Genomic DNA, 15,627 nt, shown 5'->3' with positions numbered 1-15,627 from the left:
TGGCCAAGGTTGTGGCAGAGCAGAACTAGCCCTGCCACGAGGAGGAGACGAAGAGCCACCATGTCCGCCGGAGCGAGCCAGGCAGCTGAGCAGCGAGGCTCGTGCTGGCCCAGGCAGCATGGGTACCCGGACAGCCATGTTGTTCCTGCTCAGGAGGAGGGCAAGGAGTAGACCCACGCTACAGCACGGAGACAGGCGCCCTTTGCTCCGGCGCTGGGCTCCGAGTGCACCGTGCCGGCTCCCTGCCCTCATGCCTCGGTCTCTGTTTGTTTTCCAGACATGGGCAGCTTCGAGGAGAGCGAGGCGCACCAGAGCGTGTCGCACGGCGAAGCGGCCGTCATCCGCGCCCCACGCATCGCCAGCTTCCCCCAGCCGCAGGTCACCTGGTTCCGGGACGGCCGGAAAATCCCCCCCAGCAGCCGCATGTGAGTCGGTCCCGGCCCCGGCGGGGTACCTGGGAGTGGGGTGGGGCCAAAGGCCGTTGCCATGGTGCGCCAGCGACACCACCTGCAACGGGACGGGGTGAAAGTTTGGGGCTTGTGGTGGGGGGGGGGGGGGTAGCATGATCCATTCAGGCAGAGGCTCCCCTAAATCAATAACCCGTCACAGAGCCCCCCGTCTGCCCAAGGGGACCTCCCCGCCGGCCGCTCACACCCCAGTAGTGAGCACGGCCCCCCCGGACCACAACACAACCGGGCCTGAAAGCAGCTTCTCCTCCAGGGCTTGAATGGCATGAGGGCACCGCTCACTCGGCCCCCTCCCACAGGGCATGTGGGGGGCACGCTGGGCCTCCTCTTCCCCGTCGACCCGTCTAGCGTCACTCCCCCCTACCGGCTGCACGTCAGGAGCCATAGAATCCCTGCGCGCCTCCCCCATCGCCTCCGGGGACCCCGTGTGGCGCACGCCCTCTGGGGGAGTCGATGCTCCGGCACGTGGCGAACGGCCCACCGAGGAGCCAGCCTGCAAACCCACCCTGGCTGGGAGCGTTCCCAGCCCCCCGCCTCCTCCCCGGGCGCCGTGCTGATTCTATTAAACGCCCGCTCCATCACCCGGCTCCAGGCAATTACCGCCGATTAATATTCATGGCGGAGTTCAAAGGGGTCCCTGAGAGCGGATCGGCTGGCGTCTGCGCGGCGGAGATATGGATCTGATGAATGCTATCGGGCTGGCAGGGACAAGCCAGGGTGGCATGTTGCCACCAGCCCTGGGAGCCCGCTATCTGACCGGGAAATTTAGCTTTCTGCCCCCGAGTGGTGATTAGCAGCCGCTTATCGACCCACGGGCCGTGTCCTGCCCACGCTGTGACAGAGCAGCCGGGGGTGGCCTTGTTTATTCGCTTATTTATTTGGGATTGATTCGCTTGTGTCCCCTAATTAAATTATCAGGCGGCTGCAGGAGCTCCGCTAACTAACTAACTAACTCCAGAATCCTGTCTCGGAGAGCAGGGAGAGGGAGGAAACGTACCCATGGCAACAATGGATAACGAGGAGACGCAGCTCTTCATTTATTTAGCACGGGCTGGCAGGGACGTAGGTGACGGCTCACATCCAGACAGCAGAGACTTCTCCTCTTGCCACCCTTTAGTGCCCTGGGCATCGTAGGGGCTTGGCCCTCGGCGGCTCGCCAGGTACCCCCCACTCCTGCCCCGCTTCCAAATGGCACCTGCACCGTGCCACTCTCGGAGGGACATTCAGTGTTGCCGTTCTACCGGCAGCATGGGCGGCGAGGGAGAGCCCAGCTGGAGGCAAACCCCAGCCCTGCCCCGCCCCTTCCGCCTGAGGCTCCGCCCCTGGAGTCAAACCCCGCCCACCTGCTGCACCGCCGCCTTCGGCGGTCGGGCGTGTAGGCAGCTTTGGGAAGGCTGTGTCTTCCCTTGCCTACGTTACCGACCGCCCATGACCTCCGGTCTGGATCGGTTACCTGTGGAGGGGTAGCACACGAGAGACATCCCCCAGCGGAGCAGTGCTACGCCTCCCCCACACTGGCACAGCGGCAGCATGTTCGCCGGGCCGCCGTCACGTAGACGCGTGGCTAACCCAGCTCCCCGAGCGGCGGCGGCAGCTCTGTGGATGGAAGAATTCCACCGACCTAGAGCGTCCACACTACGGCGCGCCGGGCGTGGGACGCTTCACGGCCCTGAGCGCTGGAGCCAGTGGGGTGGAGCCGGCCTGAGAGCAGCTGGCGCTAAGTCTTGCATTGTCTGCCTGCGGGACAAGGACGAATCGACTCTTCCCCGTGAGGCACCTGAAGGGTTCATTTTCTTGAAAAGCATGAGCAGGTCAGACCCAGCCACCTGCTGGGGACCCCAGGCTGCTCCGTACATCATTGTCCTTACGTTCCCAGAACCCCTCTCATCCCCGGGATCCACTCGGGGCTTTCGAGTCTGTTCTTAGAGCCGTCCTGGCACACGCACCCCTCCCGGGACAGCAAGCAGCCACGCGGCAGGCGCTGGGGAATACGGCGAAGGAGCCGAACTCTCCAGGGGGAGCCCAGAGCAGAACAGAACCGGTCCAACACACTAACCACCATCTGCAGCACCTCCAGCAGCACAGCGCCTCCTAGTGGCGTGTCAGAGCGTTGCTCCAAAACTATTTGGGAGCAAAGAGCGCCCCCTGCTGACGGACCTGTGGAGTACCGGTTCTTCTCCTTGTACAGAGGCAAAGGGAAGGGGATAATCATGTTAACGGGAGCCACATCCCTTTGACCTCAAAATCTCTGTCGCGCTTGGTTTCCCAGTGCTCTGCAAATCTAAGTCCCGGGCCCCCAGTGCCTTCGGAGTAGCCCATCCCAGCATGCATCAAGGCCCAGTCGCCTTCTGCCATTGGGTGGGATTCTCAGCTGTGGCGGCTCCATAGACTTGACTTCCCTTCCCACCCTGACTGCAAAGGCTGCTGCTCTCTCCAGCAGTCCCAAGCTGGAAGAATTGGCCCGCGCTCTCCATAGGCCAGCAGGCTGGTCACCCAAGGGCACCTCTCCTGAGGTTTTGTGGGGTCACGCGTCTCGCCTGCTGGCACGGAGGTTAACACAACTCTCAGATTCCTCCGGGCCTGCCACCCCGGTGCCACGCCAGCCTTAAGACACGCGGCCGCTGCTAAGCCGTGACCTGATGCTGCCTCCCAGCATGTGGCACCGGGGTCACGCTGGCGCAGCAAACTTGTCCTGCGTGGCCGGGTTGCTTGGGCCAAGGGCTGGTTTAAATGACGGGCATCGTAGGCCCGGGAGATGCAAAGTGAACTCTCACCCCAGCTTTCATTTAAGACCCTCTCAGTTTTTCTAGCTTTCCTGCATGCCACAAAAACCACGACAATGTGAACCGGCCATGACTGTTGTTGCCTGCGTTTGCAGAGAGCCTGCTCCCATAGCTCCGAGAGGCTGCGTTCATCTTCATTCTGAAACCTCAAGGGGCAGTGGGACCACAGAAGGGGGCAGAGCCAGGTGGGGGTGTACCTGCACCCGTGGAATGTGCTAAGCTGTGGGTCAGGCTATTTGAGTTTGGGCTGGGACAGCCTGCTGGATCATCGCTATCGTGAGGCTGCGGTATGGTACTTTGGCCGTCTCTCTCAGCCTTTCAGCCACGTGTCAGGAGCCGCAATCCCCCCCTCCCGCCGGCCCGGCTGCAGGGAGGCAGAGACATTAGCGGCGCTGTTGACAGGAGAGAATCCATCCCAACTTCACCACGTTCACCTAATGGGAGAACACGAACGGAACACGCCTGGATTTGTCCTTGTTAAACTAGCATTAAAGATGCTTACCAGATGTCGCCGGCGCATCACATTAGGAGCCGGAGATAGACTTGACAAGCGAATGGTTTTGTTTATCATTGAGAAAACGAATTAAAAAAAAAAAAAGAGGGAGCCAAACAAAATAGGAGAGAGGAAATGCTGCAACTCACACAGGCTGGACTAGTCTGCGGGGGAAATGACTCTGTCTCCCCACACAGACAGATACATTCATAGAGAGGCATGAATTTCCCCCTGGCTTAGTCCTTAGCCTAGATTGATCTCACCTCAGCCTCCTATCTGCTTGCCTACATACCTCTCGAATGTACTCGCACGTGTGTAACTCACACACCTCGGCTATGTCTACACGCGCGGCTTCTTGCGCAAGAACATCTTGCACGAGTGTTCTTGTGCAAGAACTCTTGTGCAAGAAAACGTCCACACTGCCATGTGCGAGCTGTGCTTTTGCGCAAGAGCGCCCATGGCAGTGTGGACGCTCTCTTGCGCAAGAAATCCCTGCCCAGCGTTCACACTGCCCTCCTGCGCAAGGAGCCCCCTCTTACCACGCCGTACTGTAAATTTCCTTGCGCAAGAGCAGGCGGGCAGTGCAGACGCTCTGCGGATTCTTGCGCAAGAACGGCAATACTTGCACAAGTAGCCGCGAGTGCAGACATAGCCCTCGTGTGGTTCACTGTCCCATGCAGTGACACCTAGACCACAGCAACAGATAAGGCCAAGCCTGGGCGCCAGCTGGCTTTTAGCTCAAAGGGTAGAGGCTCCTATACTAAGCTCCAGAGGTCCCAGGTTCAAATCCACCCTGTGGTGGTTACACACACACAAAGGTACTAGCAAAAGGGCTCATAGCCTCAGACATATGCCTGTACAAGGCACGTTTAAATGTGCACACCCGTATCGCATGCTATAGTCATGCATGTGTGTAATCGCTCTCTAAGATACACCCCTATGGGGTATGCAGATGAACCTGGGCACACCCGTGTAGGCCTGTGAAACAGCCCCTCTGCTTCAGGCAGCCCTGGGGTTTGAACTCCAAAGCCTGTGAGGAATCTGCAGGCTGGATCTGGCCCACAGCAAGTCTCTGTGCTTCGGGCTAGAAGGCCCGAGTCTTGGTCCCCCCACAAAGGGGCAGAGAGCAAACCTGGTGCCACCCACCTCTGCAGGGCTGGCATGCGAGGAGTTACGGGTGGGGTTGGTTTGCTTTGTGTCGAGGGTCTTTTGCTTCTCACTGGGGGATCAGGTGAGTAGGGAGATGTTTTGCTTGTCGGTTTTTTTTGGTTTGTTTGTGGGTGAGTCCCGACTGCTTTTTTTCTGTGGGTCAGTGGCTCCTGACCAAAAAAAAGTTTCCCACCCCTACCTTGACTGCCTGCTGTTTTCACTAATGGAGTACCTCCACTCACTGGCAGCGGTAGGAGGCTTGTAACTTCTCCTGCAGACCAGCTGCTCGAGTAGGCACGTGCTCCCCTGGTGCGTTTCACATTCCCACGGGCACACACCTATACCCCCCTTTCCGGATCAGAGAGATACACCTGCTCTCCCACGCCCCAGGAGACACGCCAGTGCAGTGACACACGCACACACCTAGGCAGCCGGCACAGGGCTCTGACAGCTGCGGCGAGCTGGAATTGAATTTGTAACCCACATTATGTGGGAATTGAACTGGTCTCTTTTCTATTTGCAAAGCAGGATTGAGGCGATAAAACTCCTTTATCTCATATTTAATGGCAAAATATCTCCCGCGAACCATTTTATGCTTCCAGCCGATTAGATCCCTGGGTAAAAAAAGAAAACTCTATTAATCGACAAGTATCCGATCGGCTGGCCCCCTCCCCCCGTACTTAGGCACCGGGTACCGTAAAGACGGACGGGAGCCATTGTGTGCATTCGGCACTCTGCCCGAAATCAAGGCTTTGGTGGGCTTGTTCCTTTGTGGCTCCCTGCGCCGCTCTCGGTGCCCGCTGTGGCCTTTCAGCGACACTCGCGATGGGAGCGTGTGAACCACGTCAGAGCTGGAACGCGAGCTCCTGTCCCCCCCGACGGCACCGAGCTCGGGAGCCGAATGTCCACTGGGCCCCTCCCTGGAGAAGAGCCAAAATTACCCCTGGGCCGAAGATCCCTCTCTCCCCAGCTCTGTTCCCCCCGGCGGGTTCGCGCGTCTCATCCTGTCTCCTCTGCGCTGCCCCCGGCAGAGCCATCACGCTGGAGAACACCCTGGTCATCCTGTCGACGGTGGCGCCCGACGCGGGCCGGTACTACGTGCAGGCCGTGAACGACAAGAACGGGGATAACAAGACCAGCCAGCCCATCACGCTCACCGTGGAGAGTAAGTGTTGGGCTCTGAGGGCGTGGGGGGGTGGAAAGGGAGCCGGGGGCTCTGGGAGCTTCTGGAGGCTGCCCCAGGGGCGTGTTCCTCAGCGCAGGAATCCCAGGGAGAATATACGTGTCCTGCCGGCTCTGGACCACCTGGCGCATGGTCCCAGGGCCAAACCTGCAATGCCAGACTCAGTGCAGTGTGCTACGTGAGCAGCCTGAGAGAGCGGAGAGGCGAGGAGCTGCTGGGATGCCGCCTGAGTAGCTTTTGTGTGCACCAGCGTGTGCGTGTGCACAGGTGTGTGTGTGCGTGAGTGGGCAGGCGTGCACTGGTGAGCATGTGTGCATAGGAGGGCGTTTGTGCACTGACAGGTGGGTGTGCATGGGTGGTCGGGTGTGCACGGGTGGACAGGAATACACAGAAGTGCATGTGTGCACAGAAAGATGCATGTGCACGGGCAGATAGGTGTGCACAGAAGAGTGGGTGTGCACAGACGGGTGCGTGTGCATAGATGGGTAGGTGTGCACAGGCAGGTGAGTGTGCACAGAAGGGCATGTGTGCAGAGAGGCTGGTGCACACGGGTGGGTAGGTGTGCATGGGCAGAAAAGTGGGCACAGAAGGGAATGTGCGCATGGACAGGCTTATGTGCACAGAAGGGCAGGTAAGTGTGCACAGAAGGGCATGTGTACGTGGGCAGGTAGGTGTGCACGGGCAGAAAAGTGTGCACAGAAGGGTGGGTAAATGTGCACAGAAGGGCACGTGTATGCGGGCGGGTAGGTGTCCACAGAAGGGCACGTGTGCACAGCTGGGTAGGTGTACACGGGCGGGCAGGTGTGCACAGAAGGGTGGGGGTGCACTCCCTCCCCTCTGTGTAGAATGAGAGGAGGGTGACAGCTCTGCATGCTCAGCCTGGCGTTACCCAGAACTGCCTGGTTCTGGGCAGGGAGTGTAAATGGCTCTGTGGTCCCAGGGACACTGGGGGAGCAGCCAGCGGCAGAACACATGCCAGCCTTTCCCGGACCCTGAGCGGGGGGGTGCAGCCTGCGCCCTCTGTTCTCTGAGGGAATTGCTCCCCATAAATAGCTCTCCTGGCCCCAGGAGGGTCCCCGCTCCACCCCGCTCCTGCCCCGCCCAGGAGGGTCCCCCCAGTGTCTGGCTTCTGGCCAGACGCGCCCGTTGGCTCAGACCCACATTTAATTTGCAGTAAATCTCGTCGGAGGCGTCAGCTTCTTGCTGACTTAACAGCTCAGCCTCCTTGAAATTTATTTCGGCTCTTTGGGCCGTGCTGCAGGAGGCGGCTGGCACTAATTATATCGGCAGCCCAGCCTGTTCCCCGGACGCCTCCCTCAGCCACAGGCCCCTGGGGCCCAGGGCTGCCCTGGCCTCAGCACCGCCCAGCCCCGGTCCGGACCCCGGGGAATGGGAGAAGCTCTGGGGACTCTGCACAGGACAGGAACTCCCCAGGCACGAGTGCACCGGGGCTGTGCCCTGCAGCTCCCCAACTCGGCCAGGCCCGTCCGGGGCTCTGCACCCCAGTGCCCGCCGGGGCCCCTCCCTCCTGACCCGCAGCCCTTGCTTTCCCGCCGGGCCATGGCTTGGCACAAATCTCCCCCCTTTGCTCCCTCCCCCTGGCCTGCGCGCCGCGGCCGCTTTATGGCTTCCCTTGTCGGGCTTTATCGGCCCTGCTGGGTCTGGCAGGTCGTTAATCCGTCGTGGTGCACCGGGCGTCTCTCCGTGTAAATAACAACGCCGAGGCCCTGGTTATGCATTCGGCTAGATCAGCAGCTTTCCCGCCCATCACTTTTTACAGCGCCTACATGAGGGTTTTTTATGGCTGCAATCATTTTGCCTTCTACACGTCCCCGCTCCCTCCTCCCCCGCCGACGCCGCGCGCGGCTGCCAAGATTACCCAGGGCGGGGGGCCGTGGCAGGGGGTGAGTGGGGGGATTCCCGGCGCCCTTCAGGGCTAGTCGGGACCGTGCGGGAGGGCGGGTCGCAGGACCCCCGAACCCCGTCCCAACGGGGATAGCTGGCACTCAGCTAAAGCGCCCCTTGCATCCCTGATCACGGCTAGGTCGTGACGGAGAGCAGGTGGGGGCCTGCACCCACAGGGCTGGCAGCGTGCAACGCTGAGCACCCCGGCTCACTAGTGCTCACACCCACAGGGCTGGCAGTGTGCGACTGACCACCCCGGCTCACTAGTGCTCATACCCACAGGGCTGGCAGTGTGCGACTGACCACCCCGGCTCACTAGTGCTCACACCCACAGGGCTGGCAGTGTGCGACTGACCACCCCGGCTCACTAGTGCTCACACCCACAGGGTTGGCAGCGTGCGACTGACCACCCCGGCTCACTAGTGCTCATACCCACAGGGCTGGCAGTGTGCGACTGACCACCCCGGCTCACTAGTGCTCACACCCACAGGGCTGGCAGTGTGCGACTCTGACCACCCCGGCTCACTAGTGCTCACACCCACAGGGCTGGCAGTGTGCGACTGACCACCCCGGCTCACTAGTGCTCGCACCCACAGGGCTGGCAGCGTGCAACTCTGACCACCCCAGCTCACTAGTGCTCGCACCCACAGGGCTGGCAGCGTGCAACTCAGACCACCACAGCTCACTAGTGCTCAGAGCTGGGGCGTGGCCTCGCGCCCTGCTCTTGTGGGAGTCTCGCCCACCAGCCGAGGAGGCGGGTGCTTTGCTAAGTGTGTGCTCTGCCATTGGCTCCCCTTAGATGTCGGCGGCCCGGCTGATCCCATCGCTCCCACCATCATCATCCCACCCAGGAACACCAGCGTGGTGGCCGGCACCTCGGAAGTGACCATGGAGTGCGTGGCCAACGCCAGGTGGGTGGCTGGGGCTGGGCTCCTGTCGGAGGCCTCGCCAGGGCCCCTGCGTGGGGCAGATCCTGAGCAGGCTCCTCTAAGCCTGGCTGAGGCGTGGGGTTGGGTTCCTGGCATCGCGACGCCAGTGGTGCCCACCGTCTGTGCTGCCTGAGGAGCCCTGCTGGCATGGGCAGCTGGCTCAAGATGCAGAGCATGTGCCCCAGGGTGGGGCTGGCTCTGAAGGCCCCTCAGTGCTCTGGTCTAGGGGGCGCTGCCCCATGGCGAGGGGGGCGTGCCTGGCTGGGACCCAGACCCGCGGAGCAGGAGGCGGTTTGAGGGGTGCAGTGCGGAGATGGCTCCGAACCCACCTCCCGCTGGGGGGCAGGAGACAGCCCAGTGACGAGGGCATGTGGGGCAGGTAGCCCGCCGTGGCCATGTCCAGAGACTCCTCCATGGCAGTGCCCCGTGGGGCGGGCGGGGGGCCGGGGCCGTGTCCGAGGCAGCTCTGCCATGCCCGCCTCGCCCCCAGGCCGCTGATGAAGCTGCACATCGTGTGGAAGAAGGACGGGGTGCCGCTGGCCAGCGGGCTGAGCGACTACAACCGCCGGCTCACCATCCTCACCCCCTCGCTGGGCGACAGCGGCTACTATGAGTGCGAGGCCGTGCTGCGCAGCAGCAGCGTGCCCGCCGTGGCCCGGGGCGCCTTCCTCGCCGTGCTGGGTAAGGGGCGGGCTCTCCGGCAGCCCAGGCCGGAGCCCACGGACAGCCAGGCTGGGGAGATCTGGAGCCTGCCTGTGCTCGGTGCCGGGGCCCTGTGGGGACGAGCGTATCTGTGCCTGGGCCGTGGGTTGAGGCTGCCCAGGCTCCCCTTGCCTCTGGGGCGCTCCCCCGGGCTGCACAGTGAGGCCTGAGGTCCCGAGAGGCCCCTGCAGCTTCCTCCCTGCCTGAGGGAAGGGCTCTTTTGGGGCCCGTCGGAGCCGGGCCCTGCGGGGGCTGCCAACGGCCGGCCGGGGAGGGGGCAGGAGGCTGCTCCGGCCGTTCCTGCCTCCACCTCTGGGCGTCTCGTTGCAGAGCCACCCCAGTTCGTCCAGGAGCCGGAGAGGCACGTGACGGCCGAGATGGAGAAGGTGGTGACCATACCTTGCCAGGCTAAAGGTAACGAGTCCCCCGTGGTGCCCTGCCGCTGCCCAGCGCCCGGGCTCTGTGTCTCACACCGCCTCTGGGGACGTGCTTTGGGTTGCAGGCGTCCCGCCGCCGGCCGTGGCCTGGTACAAGGACGCGGCCCTGGTCCACGCGGAGAAGCTGGCGCGGTTCCGGCTGCTGGCTGACGGGAGCTTGCAGATCAGCGGGCTGGTGCCTGACGACACCGGCATGTTCCAGTGCTTCGCCCGCAACGCGGCCGGCGAGGTGCAGACCTCCACGTACCTGGCAGTGACCAGTAGGTGCCAGCTCTCAGCCCCGCGGGCCATGGAATAGCGCCCAGCCGGGGGCTAGGACCCTAGGCTCCTGGGCCTGTCAGTGCCTGGCACCAGCCCCTCGCGTGTGCCACAGGCTGGGAGCCCAGCTGGGATGGGCCCAGGCTGCCCCTAGCTGGGAGACCTCCAGAGAGAATCTAGCTAGGCCCTGCCGGGAGTGGGGTGCCTGACTCGCCCCTGGCTCTCAGTGCTGACCCCCAAGTGGGGATCCCCAGCCTGAAGCGCTGGCCCCAGTGAGGCACTAGGGGGCGCTGTGCTGTGGGGCTCCCCAGTAGGAGGCGCTGGCCCCAGTGAGGCACTAGGGGGCGCTGTGCTGTGGGGATCCCCAGTAGGAAGCGCTGGCCCCAGTGAGGCACTAGGGGGCGCTGTGCTGTGGGGCTCCCCAGTAGGAGGCGCTGGCCCCAGTGAGGCACTGGGGGACTGTGCTGCAGGATCCCCAGTAGGAGGAGGCACTAGGGGGCTGTGCTACAGGATCCGCAGTAGGAGGAGGCACTGGGGGGCTGTGCTGCAGGATCCGCAGTAGGAGGAGGCACTGGGGGGCTGTGCTGCAGGATCCGCAGTAGGAGGAGGCACTGGGGGGCTGTGCTGCAGGATCCGCAGTAGGAGGAGGCACTGGGGGGCTGTGCTGTGCGGATCCCCAGTAGGAGGAGGCACTGGGGGCGCTGTGCTGTGAGGATCCCCAGGAGGAGGAGGCACTGGGGGGCTGTGCTGCAGGATCCCCAGTAGGAGGCGCTGGGGGGCTGTGCTGCAGAATCCCCAGTAGGAGGCGCTGGGGGGCTGTGCTGCAGGGATCCCCAGTAGGAGGAGGCACTGGGGGGCTGTGCTGAGGGCTGTGCTGCAGGATCCCAGTAGGAGGCGCTGGGGGGGCTGTGCTGCGGGATCCCAGTAGGAGGCGCTGGGGCACAGGCAGGGGTGCCAGTGGGTCCCAGGTCCCTGGCCTGGGGCGGCCCAAGGAGGAGGTGCCGAGAGCCCGAGCGGGCCAGGGTCTGCCTCCATCTGAGGGGAGCCGCCGGGTCACCCCGGAGCCGGGCTGCAGGTTTCTCTGTGTCTCTGCTCAGGCATCGCCCCCAACATCACCAAGGGCCCTCTGGACAGCACCGTGATCGACGGCATGTCCGTGGTTCTCAGCTGCGAGACCTCGGGGGCGCCGAGGCCGGCCATCACCTGGCAGAAAGGTACGGGGGGTCGTGGGGAGGGTGGGCCCCCCGGGTCCCCTCCCACTCCCAGGCCGCATCTCAGTCACCCGAGGTCCTTGTCAGCAAGTCCCTGCCAGGACCCTGCCCCACAGCAGAACCTGCCTGCTGCCGCACATCCCCCTCTCCTCCCCGCCTCGTGCCTCACATCCCCCTCTCCTCCCCGCCTCGTGCCCCACATGCCTGGGCAGAGCCCTCCCAGCCCCTCTGCCAGCGCCCCAGTGTTCTCGCGGCATCCCCCCGGCCCCCTGCCCAGGTCCCCGCCCTGACGGGGGCACAGTCGGGGGTTAATCAGAGCAGAAGCTGGTTCGGCTCAGGAGCTGGCGTACGGGGGGCTCAGCGGGCCCTGGGCTAGTGTGGCCTGGGCGGGGGCTCAGCTCCCCCTGCCCGGAGCCTGGCCAAGGTAGTGGGGCTGCCCCGGTTCTTGGCAGCTGCCAGAGCTCCAGGCCCCGCCCCCACGCCAGCAGGCGGTGGGGGGTGTCCGTCCGTGGGCAGAGCCTGGGTGGCCTCAGCTGGGTTTCACTCCCAGGCAGCCCCGGGCCCACGGGGCCAGGCAGGGTCGCTTTATGCCACACCCCCAGCATGGCCCCCTCGCTCCAGGTGCAGCCTCCAGAGCTGGGGGCTCACGCTCGGTGCCCGGCTCGCCTGCCCCCTTGGGAGGACGGCTCCGGGTCACGCTGTTCCCTCCGCGGGCCCCTGCTCACCAGGCACCAGCTCCCGGGGCCGCAGCATCCTCGTGAGGCGGAGCCGGACCAGAGCCCGGCTGAGTGCCTCGGAGCCTGTCTCCTGCTGGCGTTTCCAGCCCCGGCCGGGGGGCTGGCTCCAGGAGCGTGAGCCTGAGGGGCTGGAAGCTGGGCTCGGAGCCAGGCACCATGCAGCTCTGCCCGTGCCCCTCACGCCTGACCCACAGCCCCTGCTAGCCCAGCACTGGGCTCTCCCCCTTCCCCCCAGCCCTGTCCCCCTTCCCTCGAGGACTCTGCTACTCGTGTCATGTGTGGGCCGGCTGGTTTGCCGGCCAGGAGGACGAGCCGGGGGCCCTTGGCTCCTTCCCCGTCTGGCTGGGGAGCACGGGGCCAGGCGGGCCTCCGGCTACCGGGCCATGGCTGGCCCTGGCTTCCCGCGCTGACGGGGCTGCCCCTCTGCCCTCAGGGGAGCGGATCCTGGCCAGCGGCTCGGTGCAGCTGCCGCGCTTCACCCTGCTGGAGTCGGGCAGCCTGCTGGTCAGCCCCACGCACATCGCCGACGCCGGCAGCTACACCTGCCTGGCCACCAACTCCCGCGGGGTGGACGAGGCCTCCGCGGAGCTCGTCGTGTGGGGTAAGGCCGCGCCGCCCCTGCCCCCCGCCGGCTGGGCCCAGCGCCGGCCCGACCCAACCACGTCTCCTGTGCCCCGCCGGCCCCGCTTTCCCCCACGCCTCCTGCTGGCCCCATTGTGGGGGTCCCGTGGGGCTCGACCCCGGGGCCCCGGCACGGCAGGACGGAGTGCGAGCCCCCTCTGGCCAGGCTGGGACGCTCTCTCCTGCCCGCCGCCCCAGAGAGAGCCCCGCCCAGGCTGGCCCCCTGGCTGGCAGAGCCCCCCACCCCTGGGAGCGGTGCCGGCGGCTCACTGTGTGTCTGTCCCCAGCCCGCACCCGCATCACCAGCCCCCCTGAGGACCAGAGCGTCATCAAGGGAACCAAAGCCTCCATGAGCTGCGGCGTCACCCACGACCCCAGCGTGGCCGTCAGGTATGTGGCCTGGGCTTAGCGGGGGGCGGCCCGGGAGCCCCGGCTCCTACAGCTGCTGGGGGGCACTCGGGGGTCCCAGCTCGGCTCCCATAGCTCCTGGGGGGGGATTTGGTGGGTCCAGCCCAACTCCCACAGTTCCTATGGGGCATTCGGGGGGTCCCAGCCAGGCTCCCACAGCTCCCTGGAGGGGAAATTTGAGGGGTCCCAGCCAGGCTCCCACAGTTCCTATGGGGCATTCGGGGGGTCCCAGCCAGGCTCCCACAGCTCCCTGGAGGGGAAATTTGAGGGGTCCCAGCCAGGCTCCCACAGTTCCTATGGGGCATTCGGGGGGTCCCAGCCAGGCTCCCACAGTTCCTATGGGGCATTCGGGGGGTCCCAGCCTGGCTCCCACAGTTCCTATGGGGCATTCGGGGGTCCCAGCCAGGCTCCCACAGTTCCTATGGGGCATTCAGGGGGTCCCAGCCCGGCTCCCACAGCTCCCTGGGGGGGAAATGTGGGGGGTCCCAGCCCGGCTCCCACAGTTCCTATGGGGCATTCGGGGGGTCCCAGCCTGGCTCCCACAGTTCCTATGGGGCATTCAGGGGGTCCCAGCCCGGCTCCCACAGCTCCCTGGGGGGGAAATGTGGGGGGTCCCAGCCCGGCTCCCACAGTTCCTATGGGGCATTCGGGGGGTCCCAACCCAGCTCCCACAGTTCCTATGGGGCATTCGGGGGGTCCCAGCCTGGCTCCCACAGTTCCTATGGGGCATTCGGGGGGGTCCCAACCCGGCTCCCACAGTTCCTATGGGGCATTCGGGGGGTCCCAGCCTGGCTCCCACAGTTCCTATGGGGCATTCGGGGGTCCCAGCCCGGCTCCCACAGTTCCTATGGGGCATTCGGGGGGTCCCAGCCCAGCTCCCACAGTTCCTATGGGGCATTCGGGGGGTCCCAGCCTGGCTCCCACAGTTCCTATGGGGCATTCGGGGGTCCCAGCCTGGCTCCCACAGTTCCTATGGGGCTTTCGGGGGTCCCAGCCTGGCTCCCACAGTTCCTATGGGGCATTCGGGGGTCCCAGCCCTGCTGCCATGGGGTGAGCAAGGACTGCCCATACACCAAGGCAATGCAGAAACTCAGGGGGTGAACTAATCCCCCCTCCCCCACCTCTGAGCTCTGACCGACCCGCTCCCCTGAACCCAGCTAAGTGTCTGCTGGGAGCAGACGCTGCCGGGGCCGTGGGTGGGCCCCCACCAGCTCCTTGAGCCGTGGCATCGCAGCCCTGCACTGCCACCCAGTGCCCGGCCGGGGCGCAGCGCCTGCTGGAGGCTGCCGGCTGTGCCAGGCCAGGCCACCCGCTCCCCCCTGCTGGCAGCAGAGCCCCGGGCCGGGGGTCGCTCTGAGCCCCCCGCAGCCAGAGCGCGTGGGGCTGCCCGTGGGCCACGTCCCACTGAGGGCCGGTCGGACGGAGCCAGAGCGAGACGTGGCCGGGTGACGGCCTGGGATATCTAGGTCCCCCCCAGCGGCTGGGGGGCAGTGGGGTCAGGACGCCTGGGGGCCTGGCTCTGGCCCTGAGCTGTGGGGGCTGGCGGCAGGTACGTGTGGGAGAAGGACGGCGCGCCCCTCAGCGTGGACGGCGTCCCGCGGCTCCGGCTGGACGAGGAGGGAGCCCTGCACATCTCCCAGACCTGGTCCGGGGACATCGGCACCTACACCTGCCGGGTGCTCTCCGCCGGGGGCAACGACTCCCGCAGCGCCCACCTGCGTGTCCGGTGAGGGGGCCTGCCAGACGGGGACCCTGCGGGGCGCGTCCCCCCCCCCACACACACACCCTGCCGGCCTCCCGCCTGAGCACCCTCCCCCCCCACACACACACACCCTGCCGGCCTCCCGCCTGAGCACCCTCCCCCCCCACACACACGCACCCTGCCGGCCTCCGCCTGAGCACCCTCCCCCCCACACACACGCACCTGGGCAGCCTCCTGCCCGGGCACCTCCCCCCCCCACACACACCCTGCCGGCCTCCCGCCTGAGCACCCTCCCCCCCCACACACATGCACCCTGCCGGCCTCCCGCCTGAGCACCCTCCCCCCCACACACACGCACCTGGGCAGCCTCCTGCCCGGGCACCTCCCCCCCCCACACGCACCCTGCCGGCCTCCCGCCTGAGCACCCTCCCCCCCCCCCCACACACACACCCTGCCGGCCTCCGCCTGAGCACCCTCCCCCCCCACACACACGCACCCTGCCGGCCTCCGCCTGAGCACCCTCCCCCCCCCACACACACACACACCCTGCCGGCCTCCCGCCTGAGCACCCTCCCCCCCCCACACACGCACCCTGCCGGCCTCCCGCCTGAGCACCCTCCCCCCCCACACACACACACCCTG

General features: G+C 65.5%; 1 protein-coding gene across 4 annotated transcripts in view; it reads left to right on the top strand.

The window, feature by feature from the left end:
• The window catches only part of SDK2 (sidekick cell adhesion molecule 2), a 177,653-nt gene that overhangs the window by 120,999 nt on the left and 41,027 nt on the right, over positions 1 to 15,627 (top strand). For 3 of the 4 annotated variants that reach the window (XM_075904030.1, XM_075904029.1, XM_075904031.1), the window contains 10 exons: positions 278 to 425; positions 5,924 to 6,057; positions 8,780 to 8,891; positions 9,400 to 9,590; positions 9,942 to 10,025; positions 10,114 to 10,308; positions 11,404 to 11,520; positions 12,688 to 12,855; positions 13,163 to 13,265; positions 14,833 to 15,009. In XM_075904030.1, coding sequence (XP_075760145.1) covers positions 278 to 425; positions 5,924 to 6,057; positions 8,780 to 8,891; positions 9,400 to 9,590; positions 9,942 to 10,025; positions 10,114 to 10,308; positions 11,404 to 11,520; positions 12,688 to 12,855; positions 13,163 to 13,265; positions 14,833 to 15,009 — 1,429 coding nt within the window. Of the gene's footprint in view, positions 1 to 277; positions 426 to 5,923; positions 6,058 to 8,779; positions 8,892 to 9,399; positions 9,591 to 9,941; positions 10,026 to 10,113; positions 10,309 to 11,403; positions 11,521 to 12,687; positions 12,856 to 13,162; positions 13,266 to 14,832; positions 15,010 to 15,627 lie in introns of those variants that run through there. The other variant, XM_075904032.1, reaches the window with a different exon arrangement.

Source organism: Pelodiscus sinensis, chromosome 20 (assembly GCF_049634645.1).
Source record: "Pelodiscus sinensis isolate JC-2024 chromosome 20, ASM4963464v1, whole genome shotgun sequence".
In the NCBI taxonomy this organism is placed as follows: Eukaryota; Metazoa; Chordata; order Testudines; family Trionychidae; genus Pelodiscus; species Pelodiscus sinensis.
Note: the sequence above shows the minus strand (reverse complement) of the source record. Positions and strands in the feature narration are given on the sequence as shown.